At 47.6% G+C, this 20,612-nt stretch overlaps 1 protein-coding gene across 1 annotated transcript in view; it reads left to right on the forward strand.

Moving 5' to 3' along the window:
* Nucleotides 1–512: 512 nt before the first annotated feature.
* The window catches only part of LOC149455002 (embryonic protein UVS.2-like), a 96,376-nt gene continuing 76,276 nt past the window's right edge, over nucleotides 513–20,612 (forward strand). The window contains exon 1 of the mRNA XM_089686824.1: nucleotides 513–564. Coding sequence (XP_089542950.1) covers nucleotides 513–564 — 52 coding nt within the window. The remainder of the gene's footprint in view (nucleotides 565–20,612) is intronic.

A 20,612-nucleotide genomic window follows, 5' to 3' on the forward strand; every position in this document is an offset into this window, starting at 1 on the left:
GGTGGCACTATTGGGCACTGCTGGGTGGCACTGATGGGTAGCACTGATAATCAGGGCACTTATCATCAGTGCCCGGATGATCAGTGCAGATCTCCTCTGTCACATTTGCTGGTTATCGGTAATACGGAAAGTGCTGCCGTTAACCGGCAGCTGTATTTACTTTGTGATCTGCTGTGTCATTGGCAGGGGCGGACTGACAACTCATGGGGCCCCCAGGCAATAGGAGATCATGGGGCCCCTGTGTCCTCACCTACACTCAAACCACACCCAAAATAGCCTATGAAAGGTACCAGGGGCATCTCATGGGGCCCCCTATTGACCCAGGGCCCTCGGGCAGTGCCTGAGTACCTGAATGGTCAGTCTGGCCCTGGTCATTGGACACAGCTGGTCACATGGTAAAAGTCCGCTGTGATTGGCCTTTTACCTTGTCAAGTAATCAGCTGTGTCTGTAGGACACAGCGATCGCTGACAGTGCCGATTGCACGCCGCTGGGGGGGGCACGTTCCCGGAGGATGTCCACGGATTCCTTCCTAGAACTGGACAACCACGATGTAGCCATCTTTGGTTGGTGGTTGGCAAGCAGTAAAAGCAGAACACCAGAAAAAAATAACAAAATAAAACCAAACAGCCTATGAAGGGCTGGTTCACTCCTGAACGCGCACATGTGTTCCTGCGCGGTGCGTTTTTGACAGCCCATTCATTTCAGGGCGCTGCCAAATGCATAGGAATAGGCAGAAAGGTCAACAGGCGCAACTTTTAAAATCTATGCGGTTTGGTGGCCACAAAGCGTGCACATCTTCTAGATGCGTTTGGGGCGCTATTAACAATTAATGGTACTAACAAGGGCAGCGCGTTCCTGTATTGTGTGGGAAATGCGCACATAACCGTGTGTTTCCTGCACCGCAATTGGTGTGAACAGGCCCCAAAAGATAAAATGACAAAACGTTTGCTGCAATTATTTTTATTATTATACAGGATTTATATATTATTATTATACAGGATTTATATAGCGCCAACAGTTTGCTCAGCACTTTACAATATAAAGGGAGACAATACAGTAACAATACAGTTCAATACAAGAGGGATAGGAGGGCCCTGATCCTGGGAGCTTACAATCTAAGAGGGAGGAGCTGGTGGTATAAAAGGTAATAACTGTGGGGGATGGACTGGTAGGAGGAATAGAAGATTCCATTATTAGCTGAGGGCAGGATAGGCTTCCCTGAAGAGAGAGGTTTTCATAGATCGCCTAAAAGTGGGCAGAGTAGGCGATAGTCTGATAGATTGGGGTAGAGAATTCCAGAGGAAGGGGGAGGCTCTGGAGAAGTCCTGGAGACGAGCATGGGAGGAGGAGACAAGGGAGCTAGAGAGCAGGAGGTCGTGGGAGGATATTCAACTTAGTCTAGATCAGGGGTCTCCAAACATTTTAAGAAAAGCTTACTGTCCTTAAGGCTTTAGAGGGGCCAGACTATGGTCAGTGGGAATAGAAAAAGCCCCGGCATCAGTGCCCCATCATTGGTTTTCACTGGAGGAATAGTATCCCATTGTTGATAGTAATGAGATGAATAATGCCCCATTGATGGTGTCAGTAGGAGGAATGGTGCTCCGTCATTGATGGAATAGTGCCCAAGGGCCAGATAAAGGCATGCAAAGGGCCACATCCAGCCCCCAGGCTGCAGTTTGGAGACCACCGGTCTAGAGATTTCCCCTGCAGTTTTTTTTCTGCAGCTAGGTGCTCTCTGTCTGATGGCCCGCATCATTCAACCCACTTCCTCTGAGCCCAGGTTGTGTCTTGGACCTGTCCCTTGTGTGTAACTTATTCAGTCCACTCATCCTGACACCATATTCTTACAGCCCAACTATGGGGTGCTCAGCCAGCGGTGATGTAGATATTGATGTAAGGGGGACACTTATGTAGGGGGGATTCTGATAGACTCCCTGGTATAAGCGAGGGGGATTTTGATGGAGACTCTGATGTAAGTGGGGGCTCTGATATAAAGGGGATTCTGATATTGACTCTAATGTAAGGGGGGCTCTTAGGAAGACTCTCATGTAAAAGAGGGCTCTGATGGGGAGTCTGATGTAAGGAAAGGCTCTTGAGTAAGGAGAACTCTGATGGGAACAACCCTGATGTACGGGAAGAGGGGGGGGGGGGGTAACTTTTTTTTTTCAGTCCAAATATTTGTAAAACATAGGATGTGGCCTTCATTGAGGAGTTTGGAGACCTAATGTTTCATTGTTTCACAACTTTCTTTTGTGGGCTTCTGGGCTTTATAAATGGAAATGCTTTTCTTGGTAAATCTCTTTATCTCAGCTTCTCAGTGTTTTATGTATGATCAGTATTTCTCAACCCATTGTGTATAATCACTGTTCATCAGCTTATTATCTACTTCTGTATACCATCCATTGTTTGCCATTTACCCCCCCCCCCCCCCCCAGGATGTGCCAGATAACTGTGTGTAGTGACAATACCTCTTTCAATGGACATCTATACCATTTACAAACAATTCCTTATGTCTTTATAGCAAACTTCAAGTCACTGGGGAGGTAGACCTTGGTGTCTGATGTTTACAGATTCTATTCATAGCCCTACTTCTGCTTCTCTGCTAACAAGAAACAGGAACTTTATTACAGAGAAAAGACATAGAGTATCATAGAAGCAGATACAAACTTATAAACGCTGCCATCTACTGGTGGAAGAATATATCTCGACTGAATACTGATAGTGATGTAGCTGTACAAAAACACATTATTTATTAATTTCAGGTACTTATATAGCGCCGTCAATTTACACAGCACTTTACATAGATATTGTACATTCACATCAGTCCCTAACCCTCAAGGGGTGTACAATCTAAGGTCCCTAACCCTCAAGGGGTGTACAATCTAAGGTCCCTAACCCTCAAGGGGTGTACAATCTAAGGTCCCTAACCCTCAAGGGGCATACAATCTAAGGTCCCTAACCCTCAAGGGGTGTACAATCTAAGGTCCCTAACCCTCAAGGGGTGTACAATCTAAGGTCCCTAACTCACATTCATACATACACAGGATCCAATTAACCTACTAGCATGTCTTTGGAGTGTGGGAGGGGGGGATGGGGGATGAGAGGGAGGAGGTTGAAAGAGAGGGAGGGGGGAGGAGAGAGAGAGGGAAGAAAAAAGGGGGGGGGGGGAGAGAGAGGAGAGTGAGAGAGAGGGGGGATGAGGGAGAGAGGGGAGATAAGAGGGAGAGGGGGGGATGAGAGAGGGGGGAGAGCGAGAGGGGGGATGAGGGAGAGAGGGGGGGGTGGGAGAGAGGGGGGATGAGGGTGAGAGAGGGGAGTGAGAGAGGGGAGTGAGAGAGAGGGGGGGATGAGGGAGAGAGGGGGGCATGAGAGAGAGAGGGGGGATGGGGGAGAGAGAGGGGAGTGAGAGAGAGAGGGGGGGTGAGAGAGAGAGGGGGTGAGAGAGGGGGGGTGAGGGAGAGAGGGGGGATGAGAGAGGGGGGGTGAGAGAGGGGGGATGAGGGAGAGAGGGGGGATGGGAGAGAGAAGGGGGATGAGGGAGAGAGAAGGGGGATGAGGGAGAGAGAGGGGGATGAGGGAGAGAGGAGAGGATGAGGGAGAGAGGAGAGGATGAGGGAGAGAGGGGGATGAGGGAGAGAGGGGGATGAGGGAGAGAGGGGGGAAGGGATAGAGGGAGGATGAGAGAGAGGGGGGGATGAGAGAGAGGGGGGAAGGGATAAAGGGGGGATGAGATAGAGGGAGGATGAGAGAGAGAGGGGGGTGAGAGAGAGGGGGGAAGGGATAAAGGGGGGATGAGAGAGAGGGAGGATGAGAGAGAGAGGGAGATGAGAGAGAGAGGGGGGTTTGAGAGAGAGAGAGAGAGAGGGGGATGGGGGAGAGAGGGGGGATGAGAGAGAGGATGGGATGAGAGAGAGGGGGGAGTGATAAAGAAAGAGGGGGGAGGGAGAGTGAGAAAGAGGGGTGAAAGAGAGGGGGGGATGTGAGAGGGGGGTAATGAGAAAGAGGGGGATGAGAGAGAGGGGGGAAAGAGAGGCGGGTTTGAGGGAGAGAGAGGGTGGAGACCACTAACCCTGTCCCTATCTGCAGTCCCTTCTGCGCCCCCCTGTCCCAGTCCCTGTCTGTGGGTAGGTGTGTCGTGTGTGTGATGCCCGGTAACTTCCATGCCAGCAGTAGACGTATAGACGGACTGTCCTGGGTAGCAGTCCCTGGCTGCTTGTGCCTCTCGTCAGTCCTCATCCTCCGGGCCCCCGATCAGCCTGTCCACTGGGCTGTCGTCGTGGAGCACAGAGGAGGTTGGAGGACAAGTCCAGGCTCTGGAAGGTGTCGGGAATGCTACGCCAGCTACTGCTCGCCTCTTCAGGGGTCAGGAAGGCGGTGGGGGTCTTCTGTGTTCTATGGTTTGTTTACAGGTCTTGTCCCTCCCCCAGTCTGAGCTCTGCTGTACAAGCCCTTCAGGAGGCCAATACCAGGTCAGATTCAGGTACTGACACAGCATACATGGAGCAGTGTAGTAATGAATACAGAGCTGCATAATGTACAGTATGTGATATCTGCTTAGGCGTTCAGTTTGAACAGTTCTCATGTACTTGCTTTAGATAACTCTTCCTTAGAGATCTCCCTGTGAATAGAAGAACACAGAATCCTCCCTATTGGAGTCCTCAGGTCAGGGAGATATTAGCCAGATGTGCGGCTGTAACCTGTAATCACACTGCTGTGTTTACCAGATCTCCACCAGCAATGTCGCAATCTTCACAAACCTGTCATGTGCTGTTTAACCCAGGGGGCTCCGAACTCTTCAGTACAAGGGCCACAGCTTTACCAAAGTAAAAAGAAACATTTGTTTTATAAAGGAATGAATAAACTTTAAAATGTTACTTTACCCGGGCCCCTGCACTTACTATATAAACCCGGGACCCTGCATTCACTATATAAACCCCGGACTTTGCATTCACTAAATAAACCCGGGACCCTGCATTCACTATATAAACCCCGGACTTTGCATTCACTAAATAAACCCGGGACCCTGCATTCACTCTATAAATCCGGGACCCTGCATTCACTATATAAACCCGGCCCCCTGCATTCACTATATAAACCCGTGCCCTGCATTCACTATATAAACCCGGGACCCTGCATTCACTCTATAAATCCAGGACCCTGCATTCACTATATAAACCCGGCCCCCTGCATTCACTATATAAACCCGGGACCCTGCATTCACTATATAAACCCGGGCCCCTGCATTCACTATATAAACCCGGGACCCTGCATGCACTATATAAACCCGGGACTCTGCATTCACTATATAAACCCGGACCCTGCATTCACTCTATAAACCCGGGACCCTGCATTCACTATATAAACCCGGGACCCTGCATTCACTATATAAATCCGGGCCCCTGCATTCACTATATAAACCAGGCCCCTGCATTCACTATATAAGCCCGGGACCCTGCATTCACTATATAAACCCGGACCCTGCATTCACTCTATAAACCCGGGACCCTGCATTCACTCTATAAACCCGGGACCCTGCATTCACTAAATAAACCCGGGACCCTGCATTCACTATATAAACCCGGGCCCCTGCATAAACTATATAAACCCGGGACCCTGCATTCACTATATAAACCCGGGACCCTGCATTCACTATATAAACCCGGGCCCCTGCATTCACTATATAAACCCGGGACCCTGCATGCACTATATAAACCCGGACCCTGCATTCACTATATAAGCCCGGGACCCTGCATTCACTATATAAACCCGGGCCCCTGCATTCACTATATAAGCCCGGGACCCTGCATTCACTATATAAATCCGGGACCCTGCATTCACTATACAAGCCCGGGCCCCTGCATTCACTATATAAGCCCAGGACCCTGCATTCACTATACAAGCCCAGGACCCTGCATTCACTATATAAGCCCAGGACCCTGCATTCACTATATAAGCCCGGGACCCTGCATTCACTATATAAACCCGGGACCCTGCATTCACTATATAAACCCGGGACCCTGCATTCACTATAGAAACCCGGGACCCTGCATGCACTATATAAACCCGGCCCCTGCATTCACTATATAAACCCGGCCCCTGCATTCACTATATAAACCCGGGCCCCTGCATTCACTATATAAACCCGGACCCTGCATTCACTATATAAACCCGGGCCCCTGCATTCACTATATAAACCCAGGCCCCTGCATTCACTAAATAAACCCGGGACCCTGCATTCACTATATAAATCCGGGCCCCTGCATTCACTATATAAACCCGGGCCCCTGCATTCACTATATAAGCCCAGGACCCTGCATTCACTATATAAACCCGGACCCTGCATTCACTATACAAGCCCAGGACCCTGCATTCACTATATAAACCCGTCTCCTGCATTCACTATATAAACCCGGGCCCCTGCATTCACTATATAAACCCGGGACCCTGCATGCACTATATAAACCCGGGACCCTGCAATCACTATATAAACCCAAACCCTGCATTCACTATATAAACCCGGGCCCCTGCATTCACTATATAAACTCGGGACCCTGCATTCACTATATAAACCTGGGACCCTGCATTCACTATATAAACCCGGGACCCTGCATTCACTATATACACCCGGGCCCCTGCATTCACTATATAAACCCGGGACCCTGCATTCACTATATAAACACGGGCCCCTGCATTCACTATATAAACCCGGGCCCCTGCAATCACTATATAAACCCGGGCCCCTGCAATCACTATATAAACCCGGGCCCCTGCATTCACTATAGAAACCCGGGACCCTGCATTCACTATATAAACCCGGGACCCTGCATTCACTATATAAACCCGGGCCCCTGCAATCACTATATAAACCCGGGACCCTGCATTCACTATATAAACCCGGGCCCCTGCATTCACTATATAAACCCCGGGCCCTGCATTCACTATATAAACCCAGGACCCTGCATTCACTATAGAAACCCGGGACCCTGCATTCACTATATTAACCCGGGACCCTGCATTCACTATATAAACCCGGCTCCTGCATTCACTATATAAACCCGGACCCTGCATTCACTATATAAATCCGGGCCCCTGCATTCACTATATAAACACGGGACCCTGCACTCACTATATAAACCCGGACCCTGCATTCACTATATAAATCCGGGCCCCTGCATTCACTATATAAACACGGGACCCTGCACTCACTATATAAACTCGAACCCTGCATTCACTATATAAACCCGGGCCCCTGCATTCACTATATAAACCCGGGACCCTGCATTCACTATATAAACCCGGGACCCTGCATTCACTATATAAAACCGGGACCCTGCATTCACTATATACACCCGGGCCCCTGCATTCACTATATAAACCCGGGACCCTGCATTCACTATATAAACCCGGGCCCCTGCATTCACTATATAAACCCAGGACCCTGCATTCACTATATAAAGCCAGGCCCCTGCATTCACTATATAAACCCCGGACCCCTGCATTCACTATATAAACCCCGGACCCTGCATTCACTATATAAACCCCGGACCCTGCATTCACTATATAAACCCCGGACCAGGGGCGGACTGACCATTTGGATACTCAGGCACAATGGGGCACACTACATCAGTGTCTCCATCAGGTCCCTCTGTACATTAGACCCCCCCCCCCCTTACATCAGAGTTTCCTCTTACATCAGTGTCCCCATTACCTTGGTGTCCCCATCAGAGCCCCCCTTACATCATAGTGTCCTTTTAAATCATAGTCCCCATTACATCAGAGCCCCCCTTACATCAGAGATTCCTCTTACATCAGATTCCTAGCCACCAATGATGGAGTAAATGACAGTGAGGCAGGAGAAACCTGTGAAGGGGAGGGTAGAAGTGGACCTTTGGTGGCCTGAAATGAGACCTGTATGAGAGCACCGTGGGCCTACTCTGAGGATACCCCACTGACCCCAGCTGACAAAACCTGGTAGATTTGCAGATTTGGCCCGTGGGTCATAGTTTGGAAACCCCTGATTGGGGGATCGTTTGTCCCCTTCATCATTTCCATCAGTTTCACCTCTAAGGAAGACATTCATTTCAAGTCGAAAAACTGTTCCTTTGGTGCAAATTCATTTTCAGGGCAGCGGTTGACAGCTTCAGATGTCCTCAGAGTGATCGGTTGATACGGCCAGATTTCCCATAAGTGGTGTAGACCTAATGATAGCTGTGGACGATTTCCACTACTCTGGTTGATAGATCGTTCGACGTGTCAGCTCTGCTTCCTCCACAGAGGATCATGAATTAAAGCCAATATCCTCAAATCCTAAATGAAGGTTTTACATGGGATTAGAATGTTCCAGAAAGCTTTCTGTAGATTGCTTTCCTTCCCTATGGAAAGGTTTGATCTCCTGGTAAGACGTTGGGTTTGATCATTTCCCCGGTTCTCAGCAGTAATCCTGATAACAGAAATGGGAGTTCTGTATTGTCCCATCCAGGGGAGGACTGACCATTCGAGCACTTAGGCACTGCCCAAGGGCCCGGGGTCAGTAGGGGGCCCCATGAGATGCCACTGGTACCTTTCATTGGCTTTTTGACAGGTTTTTTTGGTTGTGGACGAGGACACAGGGGCCTCATGATCCCCTATTGCCCGGGGGCCCCATGAGTTGTCAGTCCACCCCTGGTTCCATCCCCCCTTATTGTCGGGGGACAGCCGGAAACAGCGAGATTTGGGCTTTTTCTTATCACGAGAAGCGGATATCTTGCGCAATCATTAGCCGCTGTTTGGACATCAGAATTCTCGCTGCTGTTTACAGCTAAACTGGCTTTGTATGCATAGCTTTAGTTATATGTACACAACCAACAAAGGGCTGGAACAACAGAGGAAAGAGAAGGGACCATGGAGGAAGGTGAGAGGACTGATTGTCACAGGGAACAATCCTTCTTTATATGTGAACCTAAGATAGAACTCCAGCCAAAAATAACAAGATAAAATGAATGGCCCAATAAAACATAGCATATCAAATCCAGTATTCACCTTCAATCCAAACATTTCCCCGCAGTACTTTTTCTGCCACTAGATGTCCTCATTCTGATGCCCAGCTTCCTCTGAGCCCAGGTTGTCCTGGACCTGCCTCATGCCCGTGACTGGACAGTAAAAGGAGATGCAGCACCTTGATGAGTTCATCTCTTTGTCACTTTATGTTCTCCTATCAGCATTCTCCTTGTCAGTGAATGGTGTTGCTTCTTTCTCTCACACTCCAGCCCTGCTGGTGGCTGATATTTTTATTACAGGTACTTACAGTTGTGCTCAAAAGTTTACATCCTCTGGAAGAAATTGTGAAATTTTGGCATTGATATAGAAAATATGACTGATCATGCCACAAAATGCTCTTTTATTGAAGGATGATGATCATAGGAAGCCATTTATTATCAAATAGTTGTTTGGCTCCTTTTTAAATCATAATGATAACAGAAATCACCGAAATGGCCCGGATCAGAAGTCTCCGCCCCCGGATCAGAAGTCTCCGCCCCCCGGATCAGAAGTCTCCCTCCCCTGGAATGTTTGGCCTTGGTACAGACACACAAGGTGACACACACGGGTTACAATGCCAATTAGAGGTTAATGTCCCACATCTGTGGTTTGTTAAATTGCAATTAGTGTCAGTGTATAAATAGTCAATGAGTTTGTTGGCTCTTACTGACTAGGCTAGATACTGAGCCATGGGGATCAGAAAAGAACTGTCAAAAGTCCTGCGTAACAAGGTAATAGAACCTTATAAAGATGGAAAAGGACATGAAAAGATGTCCAAAGCCTTGAATATGCCAATCAGTACTGTTAAATCACCTATTAAGAAGTGGAAAGTTCGGGGATTTCTTGATACCAAGCCAAGGTCAGGTAGACCAAGAAAGATTGCAGCCACAACTTACAGAAGAATTGTTCGGGATACAAAGGGAAACCCATAGATAACCACAAGAATAATACAGGCTGCTCTGAAAAAAGACAGTGTGGTTGTTTTGAAGGCGCACAATATGATGACACTTGAACAAAAATTAGCTGCATGGTGGAGGTGCCAGAAAGAAGCCTTTACTGCATCAAGGACACAAAAAGGCCCGGTAAGGCATGTCAAGGTGTTTTCAGGCATATTGTAACCGGGATTTATTGTGTCATTGATGCAGTAAAAGCCTCTTTCTGGCACCTCGACCAAACAGCTTATTTTTGTTCAAGTATCACCGTATTGTGCTCCTTAAAAACAAACACACTATATGTTTCCAGAGCAGCCTGTTTTTATTTTGAGGTTGCCTGTGGGGTTTTCTTTGAATCAATTCTGGCAGTTGTGGCTGCAATCTTTCATTGTCTACCTGACCTTGGCTTGGTATCAAGAGATCCCCGAACTTTCCACTTCTTAATAGGTGATTGAACAGTACTGATTGGCATATTCAAGGCTTTGGACATCTTTTTATGTCCTTTTCCATCTTTAACAGTCCTTGTTATGCAGGACTTTTGACAGTTCTGTTCTGATCCCCATGGCTCAGTATCTAGCCTAGTCAGTGCTTCCATGTAAGAGCCAACAAACTCATTGACTATTTATACACTGACACTAATTGCAATTTAACAAGCCACAGATGTGGGACATTAACCTCTAATTGGCATTGTAACCCGTGTGTGTCACCTTGTGTGTCTGTACCAAGGCCAAACATTCCAGGGGGCGGAGACTTCTGATCCGGGGTGCGGAGACTTCTGATTCGGGCCATTTGGGTGATTTCTGTTATCATTATGATTTAAAAAGGAGCCAAACAACTATTTGATAATAAATGGCTTCATATGATCATCATCCTTCAAAAAAAAAAAATTTTTTGTCATGATCAGTCATATTTTCAATATCAATGCCAAAATTTCACAATTTCTCCCAGGGTATGCAAACTTTTGAGCACAACTGTATATAGCGTCGTCAATTTAAACAGCACTTTACATATATATTGTTCATTCACATCAGTCCCTAACCGTCAAGGGGGGTACAATCTAAGGTCCCTAACTCACATTCATACATACACATACTAGGGACAATTTAGACAGGAGCCAATTCACCTACCAGCATGTCTTTGGAGTGTGGGAGGAAATCGGAGTACCTGTACAACAAAGCTATAGGAGGGGCCTCCATCCACTACAGACTGCCTGCAGAAAACTACAGGAGGGGGCAGAGACAAGACCAGTAAGAGATTCCTTTATGCCTACAGGGCAATCCCATTGTTAGAGCTGCTTCACACTGCTGCGACTTCTCATGTGACACAGAAATTCAAATGGGCACAGAGTTCCAGAGGATGGGTAAGGCTCTGGAGAAGTCCCCAGGGATTAGGAGGAGACAAGAGAGCAGGAAGGATGGTTTGGGTGATATTTGGAGACAAGATTGGTGATGTAATTTGGGGCAGAATTGTAAATGGCTTTATATGTTATTGTTTTGAATTATAATTTGTTGGGCAATAGGAAGCCAGTGAAGGGATTGGCAGGGATTCATACATATACATACTAGGGCCAATTTAGCCAGGAGCCAACTAACCTACCAGCATGTCTTTGGAGTGTGGGAGGAAACCAGAGTACCCGTACAACAAAGCTGTAGGAGGGGCCTAACGGCTCTACCCACTACAGGCTGCCTGCAGAAAACTACAGGAGGGGGCGGAGACAAGACCAATCACCCTGCACAAGGAGAGAGAGCACCAGTGACCGGTCCTTATGTATAGAGGCAAAGTGCAGGAGTTGTTTCAGGTTTTCACCCCAGGATTCACCCCTTCTGCTTCCTGCTGGTAAGAGATTCAATTCCATGGACAAATATTTGTGGACCCTTTATGCCTACAGGGCAACCCCACTGGTTCACACCACTACAACTTCTCATGCGACAATGAAAGTCAAATGGGTACAGAGTTCCAGAGGATGAGTGAGGCTCTGGAGAGGTCCTGGAAATGAGCATGGGAGGAGGAGTGGAAAGTACAGTTTTGGTGATATTTGGAGACAAGTTCAATGATGTAATTTGGGGCAGAGTTGTAAATGGCTTTCTATGTTATTGTTTTGAATTATAATTTGTTGGGCAATGGGAACCCAATGGAGGTATTGGCAGGTATTTATACATACACATACTAGGGCCAATTTAGCCAGGGACCAATTAACCTACCAGCATGTCTTTGGAATGTGGGAGGAAACTGGAGTACCTGGAGGAAACCCACACAGGCACAGGGAGAACATGCAAACTCCAGGCAGGTGGTGCCGTGGCTGGGATTTGAACTGACAACCCTAGTACTGCCAGATGGAAGTGCTACCCATTTAGCCACCATGCTGCCCTAGGATGCAGACCCCCAATATCTCTGTGTTAGTAGGATGATTGTACTGATGTCGCGATCAGAGTATTATACTTAGCTACAACCAGGGGAGGACTGACAACTCATGGGGCCCCCAGGCAATAGGGGCCCCTGTGTCCTTGCCCAAACTCAAAAAAGCCTTTGAAAAAGGTACCAGGGGCATCTCATGGGGCCCCCTACTGACCCCGAGCCCTCGGGCAGTGCCCAAGTTTCCAAATGGTCAGTCCGCCCCTGGCTACAACAAATTAAACTAATGCAGGCCATAGACGGTTCGTTTATCGGCCGAAAAAAGAAACATTGATCGTTCTGTTGCCACCAATGATTGTGAAAATCGTCCATTTTTCTCAAATTTTCCAGTATGACCAATAAAAGAAATGAGGAGAAACTGCGAAAATCGGCCGATGACATTGCCCCACTAACGGTGCGAAAATCCGTCGATTATTCTTTCGGAAGAAAAATTGGCCGATAAACGAACTGACTCTATGGCCTGCATTCGTTATATTTCAGATCGCAGAATCCTGCAACTTTTTGTAAGCGTATACGACGCCAAATTAAAACATTCAATCATTCTACTGTATCAGAAGCATAAGGAATGCGATAACTTGGCCTCCCAGAATGCTTTGCTCCTCGGCCATGTTGTTTATAGTACCAGCAACACATGGAATTATTCTTGGCGGTCTTGCATGATTGCTCTCATGGTAGATGTTTAACCTCTATACCCCCAGCTGCATCTCCTTCTCCAGTGTTTATAGAAAGGCTGAACATCTGGATCCACCAATGATAGGAGCAAACATTCCCTTCCAATTACTTTACATACTGTAAATCAATGGGCTGGAGAGCAGTCTATCCAGGCAGTAGCACAGATCCTACAAATAAACCGTCTCTAATGCTTTCTTATAGTCATGACATCAACAAATACAGTTAATAGCTTCTTGGATTCTTGTTTTTCTGGAAGAAGAAAATGTTTTCCTGCTATAAATACAAAGAATTTCGACATGGCTTTTGGTCATTTAAAAAAAAACAAAACCCCCAAAAAAACCTGCTATATAGTGCCACCTGCTGGACGAAGTGATTAATGTCATTCTTTGAGCTCTGCCCTCCATAGGATTTACCCCTCTTCCTCCCCAGTCCATTTTTTGCCTTATTTTAACTGACAATTGCGCGGTCGTGCAACGCTGCACCCAAATTAAATTCACATCCTTTTTCCCCCCACAAATAGACCTTTCTTTCGGTGGTATTTGATCGCCTCCACCGTTTTTATTTCTTGCGCTATATAAAAAAAAAACAATTTTGAGAAAGAAACAATACTTTTGACTTTTTGCTTTTAACCTCCCTGGCGGTATTCCCAAGTGTAGCTCGGGGTAGAGTTTCAGTACCAAAAGCGGTAACCCCGAGCTACACTCGGGATTACACTGCAGCGTTCCATAGGGAGTCCCTGCTGCACTTACCTTGTCCTTCGCTCCTGCGATGTCCCCCCTGCAGCGTCCCCGGTCATCTCCTCCGGCGGATGCCGGCATCCGGCTTCTCTGTTCCGGTCCCTGTGACGTCGGGATGTACGGGCGCCGGAACCGGCGGCAAATTTGAAATTTTTTAAAAAATTTCATTTTTTTAAAAATGATTATTACATAGTAAAACATTGCTGTTTCAACCCATTTCACATACATTTTGTCCCGAGTGATTTGTCCGGCGCCCTGCCTGCATTTTGACTGTTCTTTCTGACTGGAAACTTAGAAAAGTCCATGGCGTCCAAAAAGCGTCCCTTTAGGTCAAAAGCAGTTTTAGACCGACTAGAGAACAGCGATAGTAAATCAGAACCACTTGCAGAATTGAGTGATAATGATTCGTGGGGGAAATTCGTCATCAGACACTGAAAACGATTCTGTGACTGAGCTCAGTGATGTGCAAACTTGGCGCTATATTTCAAATTTCAGTGTTTTTGGTTTGATTATATTATTGAATTAAATTTATTATTAATATATTATTATTTTTTATGATCATTTATTAAATTATAATTTATGATTTTGTGTTTCAAGTTTTATCATACCCGGGATGTTTACTAGACTCTTGTTCAGACAGATTTCAGTGAGTTATTCCTAAATTATAGCCTACAATAAAAAAAAAATACATATTTCCATGCAAAAAAATGTACTGCTTTCAGCACCAAAAATCTGAAATAATCATCCCGCCAGGGAGGTTAAACATGTCCAGTAAAAGAATTTAAAAAATCTAATTTCGTCATAAATTTAGGCCAAAATGTATTCTGCTCCATGTCTTTGCTACAAAAAATCCCAATACGTGTAAATTAATTGGTTTACGTGAAAGTTATAGTGTTTACAAATGGTGGTGTATATACTGGGATTTATTTTTCTATTTTTGTATTTTTATTAGTAATGGTGACTTATAGCTGGACTGCAGTGGGTATTCTGACACTGGGGGGAACTGACTTGGTGTCACTGATATCCCCAGTGACACCAATACAGTGATCAGTGCCAGGGGCGGACTGACCATTTGGAAACTCGGGCAATGCCCGAGGGCCCGGGGTCAGTAGGGGACCCCATGAGATGCCCCTGGTACCTTTTCCATAGGCTTTTTTTGAGTTTGGGCAAGGATACAGGGGCCCCATGATCCCCTATTGCCCGGGGCCCCATGAGTTGTCAGTCCGCCCCTGATTAGTGCTAATAAAAAGCACTGACACTGTACTAATGGCACCGGGCAGAAAGTGGTTACTGCTAGTGACAGGGCCAGAGGCCCTAACCGCTGAGAGCCACAGCAGGAACTGCCGCTACAATTCGCACCGGCCCTAATGACCAGAGTAAATGTAGCCCAACTGTCTTCAGAGCTGTTTGAGGCCCAGGGGTGGACTGACAACTCATGGGGCCCCTGGGCAATAGGGGATCATGGGGCCCCTGTGTCCTTGGCCAAACTCAAAAAAGTCTATGATAAATGTACCAGGGGCATCTCATGGGGCCCCCTACTGACCCCGGGCCCTCGGGCAGTGCCCGAGTTTCCTAATGGTCAGTCCGCCCCTGTTGAGTCCCCTTCATTCCCAGCGTCCCGTCACTGTCTGTCTGGCAACTTTAAATTAAAGAAGTTAGAGGAATCTCCCCTAAGGACCAGTTCACACTCCATGCGTTTCAGTTGCTTTTTTCTGCATCCAAAATGCACAGAAAGTAGGCTATATGGTTGTCAGTGTCATAGTTCACATCAGCGAAGTCCAATGCGTTCCGGATGCAGAAAAAAAAGGCTGCATTTTTCCTGCACAGAACTGTACTGGAACATGGTAAAACGCACCAAAAAGCACCGGAATGCACTGGAATGCACCAAAAGTACACTAAAAAGCACATGTCCCTATTTAAATTGAAGAACAATAGAGGAGAAAAATGAACTGGAATGCATCAAAAACGCACCGGAACGTGTAAAAAAATGCGTAAAAACCACACATGCAGAAACGCATTTGGAACACTTCTGGACTGCATTTCTATAGTGTGAACGACCCTAAAAGAGACATGGACAGCATAGAAAGCCTGCAAGGTTTTGACCCTTCTTCACTCCATTTATTTCACATCCCAGTTGTGCATTATCATTGGAGGATACTTCTTCAGCCTCTGCCTAGATACCTAACAGCCTGAAAAGGCCAAACAAAACAGAAGTTATCATCCTCTTCTGCAGAAGCACAATACGGTTACAAACACTCTGAAAGTCTGCAGGCAGAGAAGAGCAGCAGGACAAAGAGGAGGTCATCCCTCTGCCCTCTCCTCCTGTCAGTATGTCCCCTGTTAGCACATGCAGTAGAGCCTGATTGGCTCTTCTTTAACCCCTTCCTGTTGCAATCTGTATATTAATGTTACCTGGCACAATGGCCTGTACCAGGGGCTGACTGACAACTCATGGGGCCCCCGGGCAATAGGGGATCATGGGGTCCCTGTGTCCTTTCCCGAACTCAAAAAAGCCTATGAAAAAGGTACCAGGGGCATCTCATGGGGCCCCCTACTGACCCCGAGCCCTCGGGCAGTGCCTGAGTTTCCAAATGGTCAGTCCGCCCTTGGCCTGTACTAAGGCTATACAATGTTAATATATTTTCCCTTTTTTGAGAACCAGCAGCTGACAGTGCAGCTGCTGGCTGCTAATTCCCGGGATATGTCTTATCAGGAGATAAGAGGGGGGCATTGGAAGAAGGGGAGGATCACAGAAGACAGGATCAGATGGCCTTTTTACACAATGCAGAGGATTAACCCCTTAGGTTCTGGCCCTGTGCTGATCACCTGCATGTTCCCAAGAAAATAAAACCCTCTCTAGCAATACACACCAAACTGAGCATGTGCAAAGTGAGTCCACAGGATATGTCTTATCAGGAGAGAAGAGGGGGGCACTGGAAGAAGGGGAGGATTAGAGAAGACAGGATCAAACAGCGTTTTGACACAATGCAGAGGATTAACCCCTTAGGTTCTGGCCCTGTGCTGATCACCTGCATGTTCCCAAGGAAATAAAACCCTCTCTAGCAATACACACCAAACTGAGCATGTGCAAAGTGAGTCCACAGGATATGTCTTATCAGGAGATAAGAGGGGGGCACTGGAAGAAGGGGAGGATTAGAGAAGACAGGATCAAACAGCGTTTTGAGACAATGCAGAGGATTAACCCCTTATGTTCCACAGTGAGTATAACAAGCATGCTTTACTGCATATACAGACTGATTGTACTGTTGTGGGTTTAGTAACACTTTAAAATATCTGTATAGTTATTTCAGCATGTACATTAGACATGGAGTTCCTTATGATTTGATCGGGTTATCCAGGCATCAATGACACCGATGCCGTCAGCGCCCTATCTGCATAGGATACACATGGACGAGTGTCCAATCTGGCATACACACCTTTTCTAAAAATAAAACCGTGACTTAAGATTGTGTGTCTTTAATAACCCGGCAGGCATCCGGCACATTTCCATCAGAATAGAAATATTGAGCATTGTGTGTCACCATTCCAGGTTATAATTATAGCGTGTCCTTCCCTGACACCCAGGCTTGGCTGTGTTTTTGTTTAATTACTTTGAAACTGAAATCAATTAGACCGTATTTAAATGACTGCGCCTAACAGAGCAGATTACATCTCAACTGAATCAGTTTCCTGATAACAAGAATGCTGCGTAAACAATAGGTTGGCAGAGGCCGGGGAATCTGACTTCTCCTTGTCATGCCGGGGAATCTGACTTCTCCTTGTCAGGCCAGGGAATCCGACTTCTCCTTGTCAGGCCGGGGAATCTGACTTCTCCTTGTCAGGCCGGGGAATCTGACTTCTCCTTGTCAGGCCGGGGAATCTGACTTCTTGTCAGGCCGAGGAATCCGACTTCTCCTTGTCAGGCCGGGGAATCCGACTTCTCCTTGTCAGGCCGGGGAATCTGACTTCTCCTTGTCAGGCCAGGGAATCTGACTTCTCCTTGTCAGGCCGGGGAATCTGACTTCTCCTTGTCAGGCCGGGGAATCTGACTTCTCCTTGTCAGGCCGGGGAATCTGACTTCTCCTTGTCAGGCCGGGGAATCTGACTTCTTGTCAGGCCGAGGAATCCGACTTCTCCTTGTCAGGCCGGGGAATCTGACTTCTCCTTGTCAGGCCAGGGAATCTGACTTCTCCTTGTCAGGCCGGGGAATCTGACTTCTCCTTGTCAGGCCGGGGAATCTGACTTCTCCTTGTCAGGCCGGGGAATCTGACTTCTCCTTTTCTGCAGGTGTCTATAGACATCAATCTCTATACAGTACGAAAACTGGCCGACGTCCAACCCAGCCTGCCTATTTATATCTTGCAGCCTGTTACTACCCGGCTCCATTGTTTCTAGTAACCAAGCATGAATGCAATCCAGCAGGTTGGTCACCACCCAGCTATGTGTAACCCAAGACCCAGAAAAGGGGATCCCTATACCGGAGACATTCAAAAAATGAACATTTTACAACAAATTTGATACAGCGAAATGATGAGGGGGGACAAGCGATCCCCGAAAAGCTCCACAACTCATTTCTTCATTAAGAGCCCATTCACACTAGAATGCCATGGGCTTCCCACACCGCACTCAAAACGCACTGCCCCCCCTGCGCAGGGGCGTCCCTAGGGTTGGTGTCACCCGGTGCGGTAACACTTGGTGACACCCCCTCCGACGATCCCTGCAGGATGGATCGGATCTGCGGATTGAGGATAATGGATCGGACTCTGATCCATTATGCTCCCCAATCCGCAGATCCAATCCATCCTGCGGGGATCGTCGACATGCAACCTATACAAGGTGACACCGGACCCGCTCCATGAAAAGGTAAGTTGTAAAGCAAGCCGACGATCCCAGCAGGATAGATCGGATCCATCCTGTGGGGGTCATCAGCTTGCTTTGCAACTTACCTTTTCGTGGAGCGGGTTTGGTGTCACCCTGTGCGGTAGGTGTCACCCGCTGGGGGCCGCACCCCCCACAACTGCCTCAGGACACCACTGCCCCTGCGATCCGTAGCCGGTGTCATTCCAATGTTAAGGACACCCCAAACGCAGATTGTTTGCCCTCAACAGATCGCATGGTACAAACGCATCAAGAGATCCGGTCAAAGTGTGTTCAAAATGAATAGGCTGAAATCAAACCAAACAGAACTGCATGTAAATTGCGTAGGAAAGCTCATTGCGTTTCTATGCAATTCTTAGTATGAATGGGCCCTTAAAAAGTTACTAAACCCACAACAGTAAAATCAGTCTGTATATGCAGTAAAGCATGCTTGTTATACTCACTGTGGAACCTAAGGGGTTAATCCTCTGCTTTGTGTAAAAATGCTGTTTGATCCTGTCTTCTCTGATTCTCCCCTTCTTCCAGTGTCCCCCTCTTATCTCCTGATAAGACATATCGTGTGGAGACAATCTGAACATGCTCAGTTTGGTGTGTATTGCTAGAGAGTTTTATTTTTCTTGGGAGAGTGCATGTGATCAGCACAGGACCAATCAGCACTAACCAGACAGAGGGTCAGGGGTTATGCAGCCTCTTAGGACAGTCAGAGCAGAATGAAAACTTCTCCTATACGATTAACCAGTAATCAGCTGGACACTGATAGCAGTCACAAGACTGATCTAACTGCTGATAAGAAAGGGTATTTAGCAGTTTTTATTTACTAAAATAATTGCATTTCCATGTTGTGTGTACTGTGGGAGACCGGATATAGTGAATGCAGGGTCCGGGGAGACCAGATATAGTGAATGCAGGGTCCGGGGAGACCGGATATAGTGAATGCAGGGTCCGGGGAGACCAGATATAGTGAATGCAGGGTCCGGGGAGACCGGATATAGTGAATGCAGGGTCCGGGGAGACCGGATATAGTGAATGCAGGGTCCGGGAGACCAGATATAGTAAATGCAGGGTCCGGGGAGACCAGATATAGTGAATGCAGGGTCCGGGGAGACCGGATATAGTGAGCGCAGGGTCCAGGGAGACCAGATCTAGTGAATGCAGGGTCCGGGGAGACCAGACCTAGTGAATGCAGGGTCCGGGGAGACCAGATATAGTAAATGCAGGGTCCGGGGAGACCAGATCTAGTGAATGTGGGGTCCGGGGAGACCAGATATAGTGAATGCAGGGTCCGGGGAGACCAGATATAGTGAATGCAGGGTCCGGGGAGACCAGATATACTGAATGCAGGGTCCGGGAAGAACAGATATAGTGAATGCAGGGTCTGGGGAGAGCGGATATAGTGAATGCAGGAAACGGGGAGAGCGGATATAGTGAATGCAGGGTCCGGGGAGACCAAATATAGTGAATGCAGAGTCCGGGGAGATCAGATATAGTGAATGCAGGGAACGGGGAAAGCGGATATAGTGAATGCAGGGTTCGGGGAGACCAGAAATAGTGAATGCAGGGTCCAGGGAGAACAGATATAGTGAATGCAGGGTCTGGGGAGAGCGGATATAGTGAATGCAGGGTCCAGGGGAGACCAGATGTAGTGAATGCAGGGTCCGGGGAGACCAGATATAGTGAATGCAGAGTCCGGGGAGATCAGATATAGTGAATGCAGGGTTCGGGGAGACCGGATATAGTGAATGCAGGGTCCGGGGAGACCAGACATAGTGAATGCAGGGTCCGGGGAGACCGGATATAGTGAATGCAGGGGGGTCCGGGAGATCGGATATAGTGAATGCGGGGTCCGGGAGATCGGATATAGTGAATGCAGGGTCCGGGGAGACCAGATATAGTGAATGCGGGGTCCGGGGAGACCCGATATAGTGAATGCAGGGTCCGGGGAGACAAGATATAGTGAATGCAGGG

The sequence above is a fragment of the Staurois parvus genome, unplaced genomic scaffold (genome assembly GCF_062004578.1).
Source record: "Staurois parvus isolate SC_StPar_1 unplaced genomic scaffold, SC_StPar_1.0 ptg000412l, whole genome shotgun sequence".
Classification (NCBI taxonomy): Eukaryota; Metazoa; Chordata; class Amphibia; order Anura; family Ranidae; genus Staurois; species Staurois parvus.